The sequence below is a fragment of the Serinus canaria genome, chromosome 12, assembly GCF_022539315.1.
Source record: "Serinus canaria isolate serCan28SL12 chromosome 12, serCan2020, whole genome shotgun sequence".
NCBI classification, from domain to species: domain Eukaryota; kingdom Metazoa; phylum Chordata; class Aves; order Passeriformes; family Fringillidae; genus Serinus; species Serinus canaria.
Window position 1 is genome coordinate 8481548 of NC_066326.1, and position 20204 is coordinate 8501751.

The 20204-nt window shown below is 36.1% G+C and overlaps 1 protein-coding gene across 1 annotated transcript in view; it reads left to right on the forward strand.

Moving 5' to 3' along the window:
- Window positions 1–20204, forward strand: part of CFAP20DC (CFAP20 domain containing) — a 64488-nt gene that overhangs the window by 27849 nt on the left and 16435 nt on the right. Inside the window, exons 13-16 of the mRNA XM_009091296.4 lie at window positions 4620–4951; window positions 6681–7091; window positions 11982–12188; window positions 18256–18317. Of these exons, the coding sequence (XP_009089544.4) occupies window positions 4620–4951; window positions 6681–7091; window positions 11982–12188; window positions 18256–18317 (1012 nt within the window). The remainder of the gene's footprint in view (window positions 1–4619; window positions 4952–6680; window positions 7092–11981; window positions 12189–18255; window positions 18318–20204) is intronic.

The window sequence follows — 20204 nt, forward strand, 5'->3', positions numbered from 1 at the left end:
ACTTTTGCACCTCTCTGCCAAAAAAAGTGGATTTTTTTTGTCGTACATTGTCAATCAACTTCCTTTGCATGAGTCTGGGAATTGCATTCTTGGGGCAAAAGTATCCCTTGTCTCTATGAAACAGTAATGTTACTTTTTAATAGAAGGCATAGTCACCAATTTGAAAAGTGGTTGGACTACTCAAAAGTTCTCAAAATTGACCAATGAGATTTTCCTTCATATTGTGAGTGATTTCCTTTGTGTTTATTCTTTAGGGATATTTAGAAATTATTATATACTCTGGCAATTTCAGTAATTCATAATTGGTATTATGGGTTCCATAATTTGACTGAAAGAGATCCAAGATGTTCAGGCAAACAGAGAATTCTTTCAGAGAATTTTTTTAATTCCTTTCTATTTAAGTGAATTTTGGGAACTCTGGGGCAGAAATCACTGTCTTAAATTTTTTTTCATCTAGAACACCAAAACCTCCATCTAGTGCCAGAATTTTAAAAAAATTAATCAACACTTGTTATTTTATGAAAATATAGGTGATATGAAAAGCCTAGAGCAGTAGGCTGGCCTGTCTAAATGCCCTCTCATAAATTCAGAGGCAGAGAACTGAGGAAGAAGGATATGAGTAAACTCTGTTCTTCTGCTGTTTGAATTTCAAATAATGAAAGCTGCTTCTTTATAATCTTAGTTGTGTGTACAGACAGATAAATGCATTATGTGAGTTGGTAAGGTACAGTTCTACAAGTTTTTTTTCCCTGTATTTTCATGGCCTGTCACTGTTGTCACTCTCAATCTGCAGATTTCTGTTTCTTTTCAGTATATGAAGTTATCTCATTCCACACAGATGACTTAATGATTTCTTTATCCATTAATACTGGATTTATTTTTCCTGAAGAACTTCCTATAAGCAACTTCTTCATCAGCAAAGTCCCCTTCTAGGCTTTGTTCTGGATTTCATCCAAAGTGGGATAAACTTGACCTGAGAGAAGAAATAAAATGAGTGAACACTGTTTATGCCAATCTTATTTACTCAATGCTGAAGCCTTCATTATAATGTTAGGCTGGGATTAGAAGCTTTAGCATAAGTCTGACTGTGTAGAAGAGCTAATTAGATGTAGGTGATCATTCTTGCATTTATGTTGTTTGCTGCAATGTTGTGATTACATAGTAGTTTGCATATTTTACTCAGAATATACTCCAAATTATTCATTATAATTGACATGGAAATTATGAGTTGAAAATAAATTCTAATATAGTTTTTGTTGGAGAGGTAATGGGATTTTGTTTAGTCCAAAACTCCCTGTATCTTTCACTTGTGGACTATTGAAAGACTGCTACACTGACTACAGATCACAGAAGTTGCTGAGCTCTGTGACCAGCATAAAATGTCATCTTCAAATCATACAGACTTTTTTGTCTGTCCCCTGGATATTTCATTAAGAATAAGTACTGTGCTATGTGATGAATATTTGGGTTTGACTTATTCCTAACTCAAGTACATTTCTTCAACAACTCTAGAAATGAATGTAGTTCTTTACAGGGTGGCTTAAACTAAAAAGGCAGAATATTCGGGCTAATATTATAGATATAGTAATAATTTTAAAGAAGTTCTTTATATTTCTGAACTCTTTTTGGTCTGGGCAAGACATTATAATGGTGATTGAAGTGTAAGAAATTTTTGGATGTCTGAGGCAGAACCAGGATTAGAAATCAGGAGTTTAAGGCTCTAATTGGCTCGTGTTCTCTAAACACTTGATAAAAACTGTTCTCTAAGATTTCTTTTCCATGTTTTGATACTTCATTCCAAATTAACTTAAAATCTTAAAAAGCAAATGATTCATCACATTGTTTCCTTCAGAATTCATTACACAGTTTTATCTGTAATGCCCTCAACAAATTAAACAGCAACAACTGCCTTGGAAGTTATTCTAGAATGAGAATAGAACAGGTGAGATTGCAGTGTGGGAAGTGGATTGTTGCTAAGTCAGTAGCAACAACCTGAAATCTTAAGCTACTCCTCTCTACTCTTTCCCAGTTCTCTGTGCATAAGAATCAGTGAATTCTCCTGAAGTGGGTTGTACACTAAGTGTATAACCATACCCTAGAGGGCTCTTCACAGTGGTCTGAGCTGTTAGTGCATATTTGTAAACCACAAAGGCAGCATGAGACATGTCAAATCTAATTTTATCATGGGGAAAAGACCTTCTGAATACTGAAGGAGTGATGTTATGTATTTTGGTGTTAGTCTCAACACCGACAGGGAAACCTAATAAAATGTGTCTAGATTAAACTGGAAGGGTGGGTGCCACACTGGAAAGAGGACTGCAAAGTGCTGAGGTAAGAAAAAATACAAAGAGTTTCTTAGCAAGGTAACTTTTGAAGATTTTTTTTATTTGTTTTGATAAATGCAGCCAGTAAAAATTTAAATATTTTTGCCTTAGGAAAAAGGGTAACATCATTTTAGACTTAGCAACCAAAATAGCCGGGAAAAAGATTCTTCACATCCTGAAGAGCTGTCTAGCTGAAGTTTGGGGATAAGTAATATTTTTGTGTCATTTCTGCATAGCACTTTCTGGAGTGGTGAACAAGGCATCTCCAGGTCCTAAAACTTTCAAAACAATCTGAGTCTTGATGGGCCAGATTCCTACAGGATAAATAATTGAATAATTGAAAATACTGATTTAGTGTGACAGTTTTTCAATCATGTTAGATCAGAATCATTTGGGGGAAAAACAGTTCCTGAGTCTTTGTCCTTGAACATCCAAATTTTGTGTTCAGCCTCACTTGAAAAGCTCATGAAAATATCCCTCTTCTCATTTCATTTTTATAGGGGAAATGGTTGCTTAATAAAGGTAGCTTATATAGATAGTAAAGTATACCAAAAGCATAAAATCTGTAAAATGTTCATGACTGTGTTTTCTCTTATGCTTTCAGTTGGTTTTTTTTTGTGTACCACCCTTCATATGTAATTCCAATTGCCTTTGAAAAATATGTTAGCAGAGGAATGGGACACAATCTTGAATGATAGTAGTCTGGAGAATTCTGCTCCAGTACCCTCCTTTGAAGAACCTGTAGTTATAGATACAGAACTAAAAGTCATTTGGTTTAATCATTGAAGGGTGTTTCCTAAAAGTTTTGAGTAGTCTCACTCATTTCTTGATGCTCTTGGAAGAGCTACTCCAAAATATTTATAAAATAAATGAAATCACTTGCATGTTCAGCTTTCAAGGCTTATAATAATTAAAACCAGAATGATTTTCTAATAGAATAAGAGTTTACTTGAAAAGCCTTGGGGGTTCTTACTAAAGATGGTCTTCATGAAGAGATTGAAAAATGGTCTTTTCTGGAACAAGAAGATGCAAGCCATGGTCATACAAGATACATCAAGTCCCAACCTTCCACTGGTTCCTGGATATTAATTGGAGTTTGGTAGCCTTGCTGTCTGTCTTCAGTAAACTGGAAAAATCATAGCAACCCAGTAAGAAGACAGCTGTTTCTCCTGGCATCTCAATCTTCTTTCTTGTGCCCTCATTTATGGTGATTCAGACTTCCTCCCACCCTCTCACTCCTCCCAAGATGCTGAATGTGCCTGAAGTAGTAATTCTAACAAAACTAAAAGTAAAATACCACAGTAAAGCACAAAATACCCTTCCAAACTTAGTGTCTTCTGTGGTGGCAAGCATTTTATTAGTGCAATGCTATTTATTATTACATTTTTAGTATTTTTTCATTGAGTTTTTAAATATGGTTGATGGTAACTTTGTTTTATGGAGCTGGAAAGTTTTAATATCTAGTGAATAATCCACACCACACTACCTTTAATGAAGATAAGGGAGTATTGCATACTTGAGCAATTCTCCTTTTCTTAGATGCTATTTGAGATTGGTGGTAATCAATCAAATTGACATTTTTTTCTATACCATCATTCCAAACAGTAAAATATAAGTTAACAATAAGAACATAAAAATGGTCTTTTCATGTGTATCTGGTGCACTCAATCTTTAAATCAATTTCTGTAGTTTATTGTTTGTTTTAAAATTGTCAGATTAGTTGTGGCTGTATTCAGTGAAACCTGGTGAGACAGATATCTTTATACATTTTTCATGTCACACTTTTTTATCAGAACAGTAGTTTGAAATTGAGATTTAAACCATAGGTTCTGAATGTAAAAGTCTGGAATTTCAGCAGTAGAGAAGGAGCAGACTGTAGTATTATGAACTTTCCACCAATGTGTGATTATTTTTTAAATGTCAGACACAAAAAATGGCAATAGAAAAAGATCAATGGCCATATTAAATAAAATCACGTTTTCCTAGAATAAAATTCAGTTGTGGGTTTCAAATCTTGATGGCTAAACAGTTTCAGGTGTGCAAATGGCAGGGTTACATGTCCTATACCAAAGCCTGTGTACTTTTTGAGCTCTGTTCAGAAATTTTTTTATTACCTTTGCACTTTGAAAGCAACCTGATCTTTTTCATTGCATCCTCATCATTCTTATTCTTCTTTGATTGGAAAATTATTTCTGTATTAGAAAAACTTACTTTGCTATACAGCTTTCTGGAAAATGAGATTGATCAGAGTAGCTGACAATTTACATATTTTGGCATTGAAATTGTGTGTTTCAGACACATGGGAGTTTCCAGAGAGGTTCACTGAGAGTATTCAGTTGGATAGGAAGGAGCACTTTGAAGCTACTGGAAGTTCACCCTGCTGTAATTTACCCTCAGCCCAGGATGCCTCTGTTGAACCTCCCACCAGGGAAACAGCTGATCATCAAAGGAGTAAGAAAGAGGTTTTCACGTTTTCCTCAAAACCTCGATCAGCTCCTTACGGAAGGTCTCCCAGTGTATCCCCAGAAAGCTGCATTTCCCCACTGGAGCTGGAGCTCGACAGTAACGGAGAGCAGGAGCAAACCAAAACTGAAGATAGCTCTGAAGGAACTGACAGCAGTGAGGAGGTAGGCCACTTTGTGCATGCAACTCTTGATAAAGCAGTCCTCATCCTCAGACTCCTAGGATGAGATTCTGTCTTCAAGCCAGACAGAGAGGATAAATCATCTTTTCCCCATATACCAATGGGTAGACTTGTCTCTGTCAGGTTGCTGTGTCTAACCAGATACAGGACTCAGTGCAGGTGTACCCTGTGTAACAAGTTGACAAAAGAAACCTAACTCTGTCAGCTAACAGAGAGATGCCAGAACTGTGCATCATTACTACAAAAAAATCCCAAAAAACCTGCATCATAGATTTGAGTGAGATCCAAGTCCTATAAGTTTGCTCAGGACTTCAGTAAATCAGAATTCATTGTGTCTTTAAAAACTGCAAATGGAGACTGGTTTTTCTCATTGACATTGTTGAAAGTGAATTACAAAATTCCAGCTTTTGAATGTCACTTGATTATTGATATTTCTGCTGCACATCCTGTCTGAGCATCACCAACTTTAATTCGTTTGCAATGTGGAAATCCCCCAGCAATGAAATTAATGAAATAAGACAAACAATTTTTTAGTGTATCTGTCTGGTATCATTTGAAACTATATAGAAATTTGCAGAATTGTCAACGTATGCAATAATTTCATTATGTCATTACAATAACTGCTAAAGTTCCTACTTTTATGAACATTCTAGTATATTTCACTTTTAACGATAAAATCTGTGTCTTACCATTTGAATCTGTAGCACACAGTAGAGAAATAAAATGTAACTGAGTTGCATAATGGCAAGATGGACTGAATTTAACTGTTTAACAAAATGACTGAGGGAATGAACCTATAAATTTCCAAAATGTGCACCATTAATAAAACTGAGGGATTATCTTCTTGAACGGACATTTCATGCTGTGTAATCCTGGACTCACTGAAGTCAGTAACAATCTTGGATCACTTTCATGTGCAGCAGAATTGCACCTCAGCTGTGAGAGGCACTGCAGGTGATACTGCCTGACATCCTCTGTGGGAACATGTGGCAGAGGAGCAGATCATGAGATGAGGATGAGGCTGCTCTCATCCTTCCTTTCTTGGGAATAAGAACACTGAGGCAAACACTAGATGCACTCCTGCATTATTTCTCTTTTCATCTGTTCAGTCCTGCTGATTGCTGTTGAGATGGGGTATGAGTGAACATCATACACTTGATTCATGGGATATTTTGCAGACTTTGTTAGAAGCATGGATATAAGGTTAATAAACTAACCTCTAAAATTCTAAATTGTATTGAAATGGTAATGAATATGATATCCAGTACCATAAGATTACCAGAACAGACTAAAGTGATCTCAGCTGGAGATACTGCTTCTACATTTAAGTTGATGATGCAATGTGAAAATATGAAATATTAATAATTCAATGGAAAGACACCATCATGGACACATAGCTTAGGTTTGGTTTACAGCTGTAATAAATTCTGTTGAAATTATGAATGTTAGGTAAGACACAGGTCTTGGACATTACCAGCATTCAAAATCTGACCTGACATTTTGAAAATTGAAATCAGCTTCAGATGTAAGAAAATGTTTATGGTATAGTCAGTGTATTTGCCAGGAAAAGCAGCTGTTTTTCAGAATCTTTGTAAATTTAGAAACAGGAGGCAGAGATTAAAGAGAGATTTTGAAGTGTTAAGGTTATGTAAAACTGAACTGTGTAATGATGAGAGGGAACCAACCACTCTTGCTTTGTTTCCTAAATTTAGGATGACAGCAGTGAACTCATCCAAAGTGCTGAGAACATTGAGAACAGCCACAGTAGACAAGGAACATCTGATTCAGCAGTTTTTAAAGAGATCCCATTAAATAAGATGTCACAGGGAAATGAATACTGGAATAAGGAACACAGCAAATATAACTTCGAAGAGGCCGTCTTATCAAAACCACAGAGTTCCACCATGAGAAAAACAGAATCTATTAACTTTCAGAAAAATTTAAAGCCTATCCTTTCTCTATCTCCAATTCAAAGTAAATCCAAGTCCTTTAGAGTAATTAGAAATGTATCTGAAGAAACTGAAAGATATGAAGGAGTTTCAGATCAATTGGAAAGATCTGTCAGTAAAACATCTCTCAAGAAAGTTTCAAATGGAAATTCATGCCTGACAGCACAGACTTGTGTAAGTGATTTTTACTTTGAAATTGAATTACTAGATTGTATAGAGAAGCTATATTAGATATACCCATTTGCATGAAGTGATTAATAGTATATCTTTCATTCTGATCTATTCTGGCTTCATCATAACTGCATTTACTGTGCTCAATCCGTTGAAAGTTGATTTTGTAAGGGTTTGTGGAAAACAAAATCATACTCCAAATACAACAGAAATCACAAAGGTTTGTAGATAAAAAGATGTGTCACTGAGCAAGTCACATTTTGGAAATAAATTAATTGGAAAATAGTTTGGGGCTGAAAGGTTACAGAGGAAAATTGGCAGATTTTAAATTGCTGTGATAACGAATGACCACAGAAGGAGTGTTAATTTGGGTATTTCATGGTCTCTCTGTGTCAGCCCTGAGCAATGATAAATTATGTGCCTGAGATCCAGCAGCCAGGCAGCTTTTGTCCAGCCCTGGATGGCTGGGGAGGAAAACAGGGCAAGGACAGGGAAAGCACCCAGGGGAGCTCAGCAGCAGGGTCCTGCAAGTTTCCTTCCAGCAGGCCTTAGCTTAGCCATTTCTTCAGGAAAGGTGGTGAATAACTGGTGGTGGAGGTTTTTTCCCAGAGATTTATGTACTTTTTGCATCTACATGGCCTTTGCCTTATGACTGTGAATTTCAACCTTTAACTGCTATTTGTGGGGGAAAAAAATCTGTATTTTCATTTTTTTAAGGCATTGTCTCATTCCTGGTCCTTTCTTCTTCTTCTCTTTGTTATAAAATGCAATGAATTTTTTAAAATTAATGTTCTTACCTGTGCCATTCCTGCTTGATGGCTGTGTATCATATTCCCTTGCAGGTGTCTCTTTTACAGGTGTAGGAGTTTTATGGCACTTAGTCCCAGGATTGCTGTTTTGTGAATTTTTGTGGATATTTTAACACAGGAATGTTGAATTGAACTCATGATCATTATTGTAAGCATGATCACTGTAAGCATGGGCTTTGTTTTCTAATATCTTGGATATATCTTGAATTTCTTATAGTATCGTTGGTGCCCAGGTATTGCACACCTATGGGGATCAAAACAATAGACTCTTCTCTTTTGCAGGGGCTCTCAGCTTTTGTGTGTGTCCTTGGTGGGGAAATGTTCATCCTGCCCTGCCACAGATTCATTTTTGTGAAATGAGTCTCTTTTAGTACTGCTGCAGGGCTGGGGGTTAGGTGCCTTTCAGGTCTGTGAGGTTGTCTTTCAGACTGGGGATTCTGGAAATCTCTTCCTGTATGCTGCAGGTAGTTTATTGGATTGGTGAAGGCCCTGCCCTTTTCCTGATGAAAACAGAACATCCATGAAGGTGGTGGAGACTTTGGGAAAGAAGTAGATCAGGGGGAAGCAAGGGGAATGAAACACAGCAGTGCAAGTGAAAATTAGAAGCAGTGCTGAGACTTTATTATCATGAGAAGTATCAGTGGCTGGTGATTTTAAAGACTATGAAAAACAAAAAAAAATTAAAAAGCAAAGAAAATCCTTTCAATAGTAGCATATGTTCTATGTATTTATGATCTGGAAAAGACATTAGAGCTGCCACTAGTGATGTAGAAAATGTGGGAGAAAGCAATGCATGGGTTCATTTCTATTTGGAAAGAAGATAATGTTTCTGTAATTTTCAGTGATAGGAAAAGCCCCAGCTGATACCAATAATCTGATTCTCTTTTTCTTAGAGATGCTAATATGCAGTGAATGTGTATGATAAAATTTGTTTATATTTTTTCATTCCCTTACCCTCCTATTATAGTTTGTAGCAATTTAATCCTTCTTTTTTTCCAGTAGCTGCTTGCATCTTGGCAATTAAATGTATTCCTTGTTTCATGATACTTTCAAGTTTTAGAAAATTGTTCCAATTACAATTCAATTATGTTTATTACTTATCATAACTGTAACCTATTTGTCCATAATAAATGAAATTATACATGTATTATTTTCCTTAAAGATATTATCTGTGTTTAATGCAGTCATCAACTTTGCCCTGTAGAACACAGCTAAATGCAGACTCTCTGAGTGGATTGCAATAGTTGATTACTAATTTGGACAATAAGGTTATTACCATACTGCACTTGTAGCTGTAAATGTATTGCACATGTGATTTGTTGCTTGTAAGTATTTTTTTTCAAGACCAAATCCTATTATTAATGTAGAAACTCATTACCTACAGATTTTGTTTTATTGTTACAAAACATAAGATAAAAGTATCTGGCAGATCTAGGTCTTAGACCTGATCAAGTCTTAAAATTTTACAGAAGCCCTTCCCTGGAGTTCTTTGACATTTCTTTCTGTGCTTATACAAAGGACCAGTAAAGGAAAAAAGTGCTTCACCAAGTCTTCTGCAATTGATTTGCCTGCTGCTTAATATGCTTTAAGGACCTGGTTTCTTGCAATGTTTTATTCATGTTTTAATAGAGTTCTCTATTATTAAGTTCAAATATTTTTAATTAAGAAAGAAGTATAGCCCTCTGGGAAATAGTGCAGGCATGTAGATAGCTGGTAATTAAAGTTTTCCACACGTATAACTACATTCAAACAATTCTGAATAAATCATTTGAACCTAGAAGAATGCAAATGTCATTATATATATGAAAAAAATCCTTTAAACAACAGGTTCTATCAATCTAGTAAAAGTTTTAAATGCTTAATAAAAATACTTTATTATAAGGGAAGGATATTCAAATAGACAAGATAAGCTTTTAATTACTAAATGAAATATTAATTTTAGACAAATTTAGGAGCATTGCAAAATTACTTCTTACATCAAAAGATTCTACTAAATTACAAAGTTAACTTAATTTCAAATTCAGTTTTTAAATTCTCTATTTGAAAACCAACAAAGAAAATGTAAAATTTTTGAAGAGGCTTGTTGGTAGTAGTCATCTGAACTTGAAGAATAAATATTCCAGACTATTTCTCCTTCATTCGTTTATTTTAGGAGATATTTAACACAGAAAATGGTCATAGCATCTCTCCTCCTTCCTGAGTGTGGTTTTCAGAGTGAGACCATTAGAGGAAAAGAAAACAGAATGACAAATTGAAATAAGCCAGGGAGGGGAACAGCAGATGTTTAGAATGATGCTGTAATAATTCCACAAATCTATGCATCTTTCTTTATAGCTGTAAAGGAAAAGACAAGCAAGTTTGGACAATTTTTTTGTGCTTTTATTAAAAAGAGAATGAGAAAAAAGTTCTTTCAATAGTTAGTGCTTTTATTCTGCAGAGCACCAGTTCATTCTGTCAGCTTAATGACTGCATACCAATTATATGAAGGAAGAAAGATAAGCCAAAGCTTCTCTTATAATAATCAAATAACTGCAGAAGGTTTATATCTAGGAAAATTAACAGGAAATCAGCATGTTCAATAAGATCAATAAAAGTTACAGCAGCTGCAGATCTGGTAGCCTATTGATCCATTAGAGCAAAGCAGGCTCCCCAAGCACATCAAAGAGCTTTGGGTGAGTCACTGAGCTTTTAACAGGCATTCAGAAAGGGTCTAGAGAAAACATCTCACATTATTTTAGGATTAAAAATGGTAGCAGTCATCACAATATTCAGGAATTAAGCTTGGACCTCATTAGTGAGGTTTGTAAAAAAGGAATGGTAACTGTGCAAACTGCTTCTGTCATCTTATGCTTTGTATCTTCTGTCATCTTCTTGTAATTTGTATCTTATACAAAGAGGAAGAAAGCAAAGGAATTAAAATTTCACTATGAGTTCTGGTGTAAGGTGACTTCTGTACCCCTTGAAGATATACTAAAACATTACACACCACATTTCATAGCAAGAAAAGTTGTACTGCTGACTTGTGTGTGTTCTTGAGCTCTTCAGTCACCCAATGCCTTCTCACAGCAAAAGAGACTGAGATCCTCCCTTCTGCCATGAATGTGATACATTCCTGGTCTAAAAGCTCCATTCTCTTCACTAGAATCAAAGCTCTGTCCCTCTGTGGGACAGTGTTGTATGGGGTCTCACAGCCCACAGGCCAATACTCCAGTGATCTAAATCCATTCAAGCCCTGCTCACTGCCTGGATTCACTTCTCAAGCAGAAATGCTTTGTACTCACATTTAAAACCAAAACTAAATGTCAAGGATTAGACTTGTTCCTTTGTGAAAGAGCAATCTAGGTAGACCCTTTAAAAAGGGGAAAGCTTTTCTTAAAGGAGGTGTTCTTTAAACAAAGATAGTGCCAGCAGCAGGCTGGGTGACTTGAAACTATCTTAAGGTTTTGAGCAAGGCTTAAGAATCAACTGCAAATGATTAGTATGTGCTTGCAGCTTTTGGCCTTGGAACAAGTGAGTTATAACATTAGGGTTATATTAACAATTCCACCAGTGGATTTGAAGAAAAGTGAAAAGGCATTGAAAATTCATACACTAGCAAACTGCCAGAATAACCTTTGCAATTTCGTGTTGACATGGCTTTCCAGAGAAATTTTATGCTGTGTTTGACCAATAACTAAATGTTATATTTATGGTGTTGATAATGTGATAACTGTGGGATTTGCTTTAATTCAAGATTTTCATTTAACAGCTGATAGATTTTTGAACTTCTTAAGGCCTGTTTTTATCTTCTATTTTTAATTGCAGTGGAACAGCAACTTCACCAAACACCCTGGATCCAAACTGCAGTTCATGCAGTGCTTGTGGTGTTCTTCCTTCCTGTAATTGTTTATAAATATCCTTGATCTTCAGAGATGAATAGAAATCTGTTAACTAAGTTTTTTCTAGTAAAAATTTTGTTTCTCTTTCAGTATTGAAGCTTTTTGAAGATTCTCTGAGAGATTCTCCAAGGTCTCTCTGGGTTTCATTCATCTATTCTGTTCCATGATCCTGTCTATATTGTTGACTTTTCCATTTTATTTCACAGGACTATGACAGGAAAAAGTACCAGTCAAATAGACTGAGTTCATCTGAACTACAGATGCTGGCCAGCATGAAGAGACAACAAAATGAAGAATTATGGGATGCTGGGATCTCCCATGGGCTGAGTGCCACACAGATCAATTGCTGCAATGTCAGCCTAAGTACAAGCAGTGATGATGATACAGCAACCTGGAACTCTTGTTTCTCACCAGTAAGTCTAAACCCACAGTATTTTCTCAGGGGCCTTGAATACTAAATTTTCTATGAGTAGAGTTGAAATTTAAGGTATCATTACCAAGGGCTCTCAGAACTTATCAAGTAAAACATTTCACCAAGACACATGCACTTCCAGCACGTTCTCTAGTACCACCATGGAAAAAGAGCAAATCTATTATATATATTCCTTCCTAGAATTCTGAATAATCATGTAGGCTGTACAGTTCATCACAATAGTGGCTGACAACCTGCAGGTGTGTGATATGGTACTTAAAAATAGTTCCAAAATGAATGAAACCCAGATATACCAGTCAGCAGCTGCATTACAGTGTGAGTAATGGAAAATAATTGCTTCTTACAACGATAAAGTCTCATTACTGAAAAGCTGAATGTTTAAAGAACTGAAGCAGGAGAAAGCAGCAAAAAGCTATAGTAGTTCTGAGTACTTAGTATGTGATCATTATGTGTTTTACACCTTGGATCATTATTTGTCCTGGTACAAAGTGGTACAGAATCACACACAGCTGCACTATGCACAGTACTGCTATAAGAAGCAGAGTATTTGTTGCATTCCACCAAAAAGTATTGAATGTATGAAAGCACAGAATAACATTTCAGGAACTATAGAAAGGTATTAGCAGGAGCTGCTGTAAAACTAGATAACCTCATACTCCATATATATATCAGCAATATAGCTGTTATTTTATTACAGTTGAGGCAATAATAAACAATGAATGTGGCTTAAGTAAAGCACAGAGCACAGCTCTGAGGCAAATCCAATGTTAGGAAACTAAATCCAGCTGTGTTGCCCCAATATAAACTATTGCAGAGTAAATGCTCTAAAATGTTAGGTGCAAATTACCTTCAAGGTTCTACAGGGTTTAGATAGAGGCCTGTAGCAGCAGCTTTCCACAGTGAATGATCAACACAGTGCTGGAACTTTGGAGTACCCTGTTAAATGACGGTTTCAAATGAGAAGAAATGTGTTGATAAGTGGGTGATTGTACAAATAAGAACTTGATTTACAGAGGAATGTTTTGCAGGACATCAGAGAAACATTAGTTGGTATTAACTATTTGATATACATCTCCATTAGGCATTTTGTTAATTTAATATTTCCAGTGTATTTTCTCCCTACTCATTAAATAGGCTCAAACATGGTACAAATCTGCAATACCAGAAAATGAAACTCAATTAAATATAGAGAATAGCAGTCTCATCATGTTTTTAGTAATTTAATTATAAGGAAATTGATAAGAATATTTAGACACGTCAGGTTTGGTTGATACAAATTACATGACTAAAACAAAACGAACTTCTAAAGTAAAATGTACTGCTGCAGTATTCAGTGAAACACAATGTGATTGCAAAGACTTTTCTTTGATCTTACTGCCTTGATCAACTTCTGTAGCTTCAATCTAAAATAATGTTTAGATATAATAGGTTAGTGATATAAATTGCAATTTAATATAGTTGTAGTTTTTCATAAGAGCCCTTTATGGCTATCTTTCTCTACATAATTCAAGCATAAAAAACAAGATTTTGTCTTTGAGAGGGTTCTTCACATTTCATTCAGCTGACTGAAGAGTTTGGTGTGCCTTACACGTTCAGCCTTGTCAGGTTTCTCCTCTGCATTTTGCAAGGTGGCCATTGAGGGTTCAAGATACAATGGCAAGAACCTCATTTCCAAGGAAGGATAATTTAGGAAAGAAACCTAAACTTTCTCAGATAAAGACCACCACTTAGTCCCTCACAAAAACAAAGAAATTCAGCTTTCGAGGGCTTCCATACCCGTTTACCTCAGCCTTTGTGGAGAGCAGCACTGGACCAGTACAGTGTCCTCAGTCCCCAGAATCTCCTGCTGCACTTCATATTTTCCTTGCTGAGATATCAGCCAGAGCACCAGCTACTCATGGATATGATGGAAGCTTTTTGAGTATGGACTTGTGTGTGTAACACTACTCAATGTAATTCTGTTCCAGCATTTGGAAAAATGCAGAGTATACATGTGAGGGTGATAATTCACTTTGTAGACCTTTGGTATCTAAGAAGGCTTTAACAACATTTGTTAATGGAGGTGATTATTAAATCACCCCACATTCTTTTAACACAGAAGCTTTTAAAAGAGTAGTTGGGGGAATTGTTGGTGTGCTGATGTTAAAGGGCAGTATATTTTGATATGCTTACAACATTTCAGAAGGCTTGGGAGTAGCGATGCTGTGCCACTATTCAAATGGTTAGCTGAAATTCTTTAGTCATGCATTCTCTTTCTGTAAGACATAAACTAATGGAATTATAGAATACTTTCATTTGGAAGGGACCTTTAAAGGTCATCTAACCATCCCTCCTACCACTGGGCAAGGACACCTTCCACTAAACCCAGTTGCTCAGATCCTCATCCAACCAGGCCTTGAGCATTTGTAGGGATGGGCAGTCACAGCTTCTCTGGGTAATCTGTTCCAATGCCTCATTGCTCTCCATGTAAAAAACTTCTTCCTAACATCTGCTCTAAGTCTACACTCGTTCAGTTTAAAACTGTTGCTCACTGTCCTGCCACAACAGGCCCTACTAAAAACTGTCCCCAGAGCCTTCTTCATGCTGAAAACCCCAACTCTCTCAGCCTCTCTCCACAGGAGACATCTTCCAGTGCTCTGATAATTTTTGTAGTCCTGCTCTGAGCTCACTCCAGCAGGTCCAAGTCTCTCCTGTGCTGAGGAGCCCAGAGGTGCACACAGTACCCCAGGTGGGGTCTCACAGGGGCAGAGCAGAGGGGCAGAATTCCCTCCTGAACCTGCTGCCAATGCTTCCTTTGGATGCAGCCCAGGATACAATTGGCATTCTGGTCTGACAGGTCATGTCTGGCTCTTCAACCTCCAATACTCCCAAATCCTTCTCCACAGAGCTGCTCTCAATCCCTTCATCCCCCAGTACCAGTAAACTCATCATTTTCTCAGCTTCCAGTTTTTATAAAGAAGTGTTTCTTATATATAGATTTATTATGGAAAAAATATATGTGTAGAATAAAAGCAGATTTGTTTTTATGTCTCTGATCTTGAGTGACACTATTGTTTAAGAAAATTTTCGAATGCTCAATCCTTTCAAAATCAGATGTACAAACTGCCGAAAATTTTATAGATATATATATGTATATAGATATAGGTCTGTAGCCATCTTCCAGTTGCACAGGTAAATTATTTTAGCAGTGCAGTATATAGAAAAGAAATAGAAATAAGCCTTATATTGAAATTTAAGAAATTAAGTACAGCTTGAAAGTCTTGTAATGATTAAACTTTCATGGTTACATGTGTTTCCAGGTTGTATCTTTCTAAATCTTTAAATCAGTAGTATCAATTGCTTTCTCATATGTTTTTCAAAGATAAATAAGGAGTATTTTCTTACAAATTTTTCTTCATTTTATACATTTGTGTCCTTTAGGTGGAATCTATGGCAACAGCACCACCAGAAGGCAGTTTTTTGTGCATCTTTAATTTTGAAATACCTTTGATGTTTTGCAAGGCAGAGCAGGGTATAATCATGTTAGATAGTGAATTTATGTATCAAAGTAATATTCTATATATAAACCACATTCTAAGTGAGTTTAATATTTTTACCACTTAACCATTTTTAGCCTGATTTCCAGAGTCATTGAAAAGTGTCATGTTACTGACTTTAATGAATCTGAGAAACCCTTGTCAATGTAAAGGCACATAGATCAATCATAGTACTGAGCTGCAGTTAGAACAGATGTCCTTAACAACTACAAAACAGATTAACTGAAATTGTGTATTCATATTCTATGACAGTCTACCAAGAACTGAATATATGCTGCCAGGAGAAAATGCTGAAATGTAAGTGGTTTAGCTGCTGCAGTAAACTATGACAGCCAAAAAGGAATAAAATCACTTTGAATATTATACATTAGCTGGTGTAGCCTCAGTTATAAATATGAAAAACTTCTACTTTAAAGTGGGTTTACTTTGAGGGAGAATTGTAAATCCTTGTAAAATGTGTGTGGGGCACAGTTTCAATTCAAAAATATGTGTTTGTAGAACAAAATATTTTTAAATATTTTATTTGACCATGTCTTACCTGAATGTTTTCTTAAATCTTAAGACCTATGAAAATCCATGCTAGATTTGCAACACTATGAAAGACACAGTTCTGTGTATTGCAGAATGTCATGTGAAGTTTACACTCACTCATACATACAGTATCCAAGAAAATTTGCAAAGCTTACAAAACATTTCTGTTTAAATGCCTTGTTTTTTTCTAGAGATCTTGTAGGACTTCCTTGCCCTGTCAGAGAATTGGCCCATTCAGCTTCTTGGATAGTTCTTTCCACACTTCAGACACCAGTTCAGACACAACACAAACATTTTGGAGAAAGATCTGTTGGAGAATTCAGGATATCTTACTACATATGGTCCTTGTTTTTCATCAGAAATGCAAAAGAGAAGGATGATTCTCCTAATTGCTCACTGATAAATCCTGGAAGGTTGTAGTGGTATAATAGTGATATAATGTTGTATTAGCAGAATCCAAATTATGCCCACCACTAAAACTTGTCTTTCAAGTTAGGAGTACTCACAGAGAAGAAAGATGACTTGTTCCACAAGCAACTTCCTAAATATAAATTCAGTCACATAAGTCTTGATCTGAAAAATACTTGAAATCCTACTTCCAGGTTCATACCTAATTTCTGGAAGATCTTTTGGCCTCCTTTGTGAGTCTTCAGGAAAGAAAGTCACTTAACACAGAAATGGTCTGGCAGAACTGAAGACTGCCAGACAAGAGGAATGTGATTTAAACCCAGAATTATGCCAACTGTGAGCTCAGTTTGACAACCCCTGGAGGGATCTGTTCACATCAAGTCAAATTGCAAAACTGAGGAAGAGTATTCTTTACTATGAAATGAGACTAAAAATTATTTAGACAGATATTCTGGTTCATAGACTGACTAATTCAGTCTCTGTCTTGTCTTCATCTTCCACTAGCTATCATCTGGGAATTGCACTAGCCACCAGCAGGCAGTGAGTCATATTTGGTAGTAATTAGGATGTCATTCATCCTTAACATATATTTTACAAAATCTCTTTCCATTTTCTGAAACCAGGTGGACATACTCATTTTTATATTAGTTTTTGTTTAAAAAATCATTTCATAACACTTTTTTTTTTATTTTAGCATTTAATGCACTAAATTGAACAAGTATTGTCACTGTATGCTTACATTTTCACTGTTTTGCATTTCCTGCAATGATTTGTTTAGAACTGCTTTTGAGGTGTGTGATAATGGCAGGGAGATTCTCTTCTGGTTAAGCCACACATATTCTGGGAGAAAATGTATTTGTGGATTTTTGAATTCTTGAATTTTTACATCAGTTTAGGAATATTGACTCTTCTTGCAAATAACTCTTTTTCATGCCATAAACCAAATGTAGTTTGAAACTTTTGGGGCATGTACAATGGGCAGGTAAGATTTGACTAGGAAATTATCATGTCTTGTATGAATATTCACACAGTCCACTGTTAGCTGTTCATGAACAGCTTAATTCAGGCTTCAAAGCTGCAGTGCCATGGAGAATCATATGGGCTTCAGTAATCTTCATTTGGGGCTGCTAAAATTACTGTTACTGCTTATAAGCTGGTCTGCCAGCCCTCTTACCTCTCCCTTGGTGTTTTCTACTCTTAAAAATGGTTTGTTCTGCACAGATCCTAACAAGATTTTCTTCCTCATGCTTTGTACTTGTGTTCAATCCAGACTCTTCTGTCATACCAGACTTTACCACCCTCCATCTCTGAAGTCTCCTGACTGTCCCAACACTCTCACAGGCAGCAGAAAAATAACTGTGTGATCACCTCCTTAATTCATATGTATTTCCACCCAGACAAAAATCATCTTTAAAGTTGTACTTTTGTACAGTTAGGACCAGAATATCCATTTTTAATTTCACAGATAAGAAAAAAGACTGTAAAATTCTAATATCAGAAGCTGCAAATGTATATGCTCATACCAGATCTCTGACATACTTCTCAACAATCCATTCTTTTTGTTTTCCACAGCCTGTCAGTCAGCAGCATCACTATCAGAAAGAAATGAGCCCACTTGCCCATTCCAGCCCACGGTAAGATTCCATTTATAGCCCAGGCAGTAAGGATTCAGTTAGAGTGTTCTGAATATTAAATGTGACACTCTTTGATTTAATCTTCAATCTCTTTTCAATTGCAACCTCCTCTCAGAGGGCTCTATTGCTCATTTCAGTCATTGTCTACAGCGTGTCTGAGCTGTCTGGGAACACAGAACTGAATCCTGCATGTTTTGGATGTACCACTGTGTATTTAAAGTATCTGACACAGGCCTTGCTCCTGCATCTGCTTTGATGTGTGATTCAGCAAATCGTCCTCATCTCCCATACATACACTCTCATCTATTTCTTTCTCCCTCTCTGCTTTGAAGGCTTAGAGCCAGAATTCTGTATGTGACTGTAGGTGTCAGGGAATCAATTGGTTCCAAAAGATTTTAATGCTACTTATTAAGAAAGGATTTTTTTTCAATAGATAGCCCAGTAAGGAGAGGTGGTTACAACACTCTGGGGATAGAGCAAAAGGATCCTGTCTACAGCATATTTTGTGTGGCAGATTTTTAGCTTGATCTGTTTTGTTTGGAATCAGGAACAAAATCCCTGTGAATTCATTGTAAGGTGAGAAGACAAGGGGAGAAGGTGGCTAAGGAAAATTAATCACATTGAGACTGTTGAGACAATCAAGATTAATTGTCCAGTTTCAGACCTGCTTTGTACCTGTGAAATTCTAACATCACTTTGTCAATTTTTTAACTGCCTGAACAAGAGGTGTACTAATTTTTAAAAGCAGTCCTATTTCACTTTCACTTGGTGTCATTAATGTGGATTTTGCTTGTCCAAGTTTTAACTGGATGATATATGTGTGTTGGGGGGCAGGGGTAGGAGGAGAGGACATTTCAGTTACAACTTCTTTATATTTTATCAACATTCTGAAATGTTTTCTGAGAGCTCACTGTCAGTCAATTGTGCAGGATAATGTGTTTCCCCTCACACAGATGTTTTCAGCCACTTGTCTCACTTGCTATCCATATTTTTATAGATTCAAGATCTTCTGATTAGATTTTATGAAGTAAAAATCTGAAACTTTCTGTGCAAGTTCACCCAGTTGTATCAGTTATTGCAAGACACAGCCATATATTTCCAATATATTACTGGGGTTAAAAGAATAATCCTGGATTGCTGTTCCCCTTCACATGTAAATCAAGATACTTCTGTTTGTCTCTGCCCTGGGTGATGGCTGTCTAAGGAACCATCTCCTTATAAGTTGGATGGATGAATGGATGAAGTGGACAGAGATCACTGACTACAGTCCACAGAGTACAACAGGAGGTACCTTGAGACAGAACTTTGGGCTCTTTATTCCAAAATTGATTTTGTAGTTCTGATGACATTATAATTGCCTATATTTTAGTGCAAGCTACATTGTTTGTCTTCTTTTTGCCCATATGTTGGTTAAGTCAGGTTTTATTAAGTTATTTTTATGCGTGTGCTAAAGCAATTTGGTACTTGGTACATTTTATATACTGGAAAAACAAATAAACACCATTATCTGTAAAAAGAAAGTGTTTCATCATATCAAGTTAATATGATCAACAATGAAAACTTGTATTTCCATATAATAAAATTTAAAACAAAATAGTATAATTTATTACTTAATTCTTATGCTATTTTAATCCAGTACACACAGTAGACTTAAATTTCCCTAGAAATCATTTTTGAGAAATGCAGGTGGTATTCATAAAATACCTGACTTGCAAGTGCCTCATAAATTCAGTAACCCTTGTGAACTGCCAGAAAAGCATTATTGGGCTGTAAATACAGAAGATGACAAAATTATGAGGTCAGTTTGCACAATAACATAAAAACTGCAGAGGATGTGACTTGAATACCATTATTCACATCGTTACCTTTCATTTCTAATGGAAAACT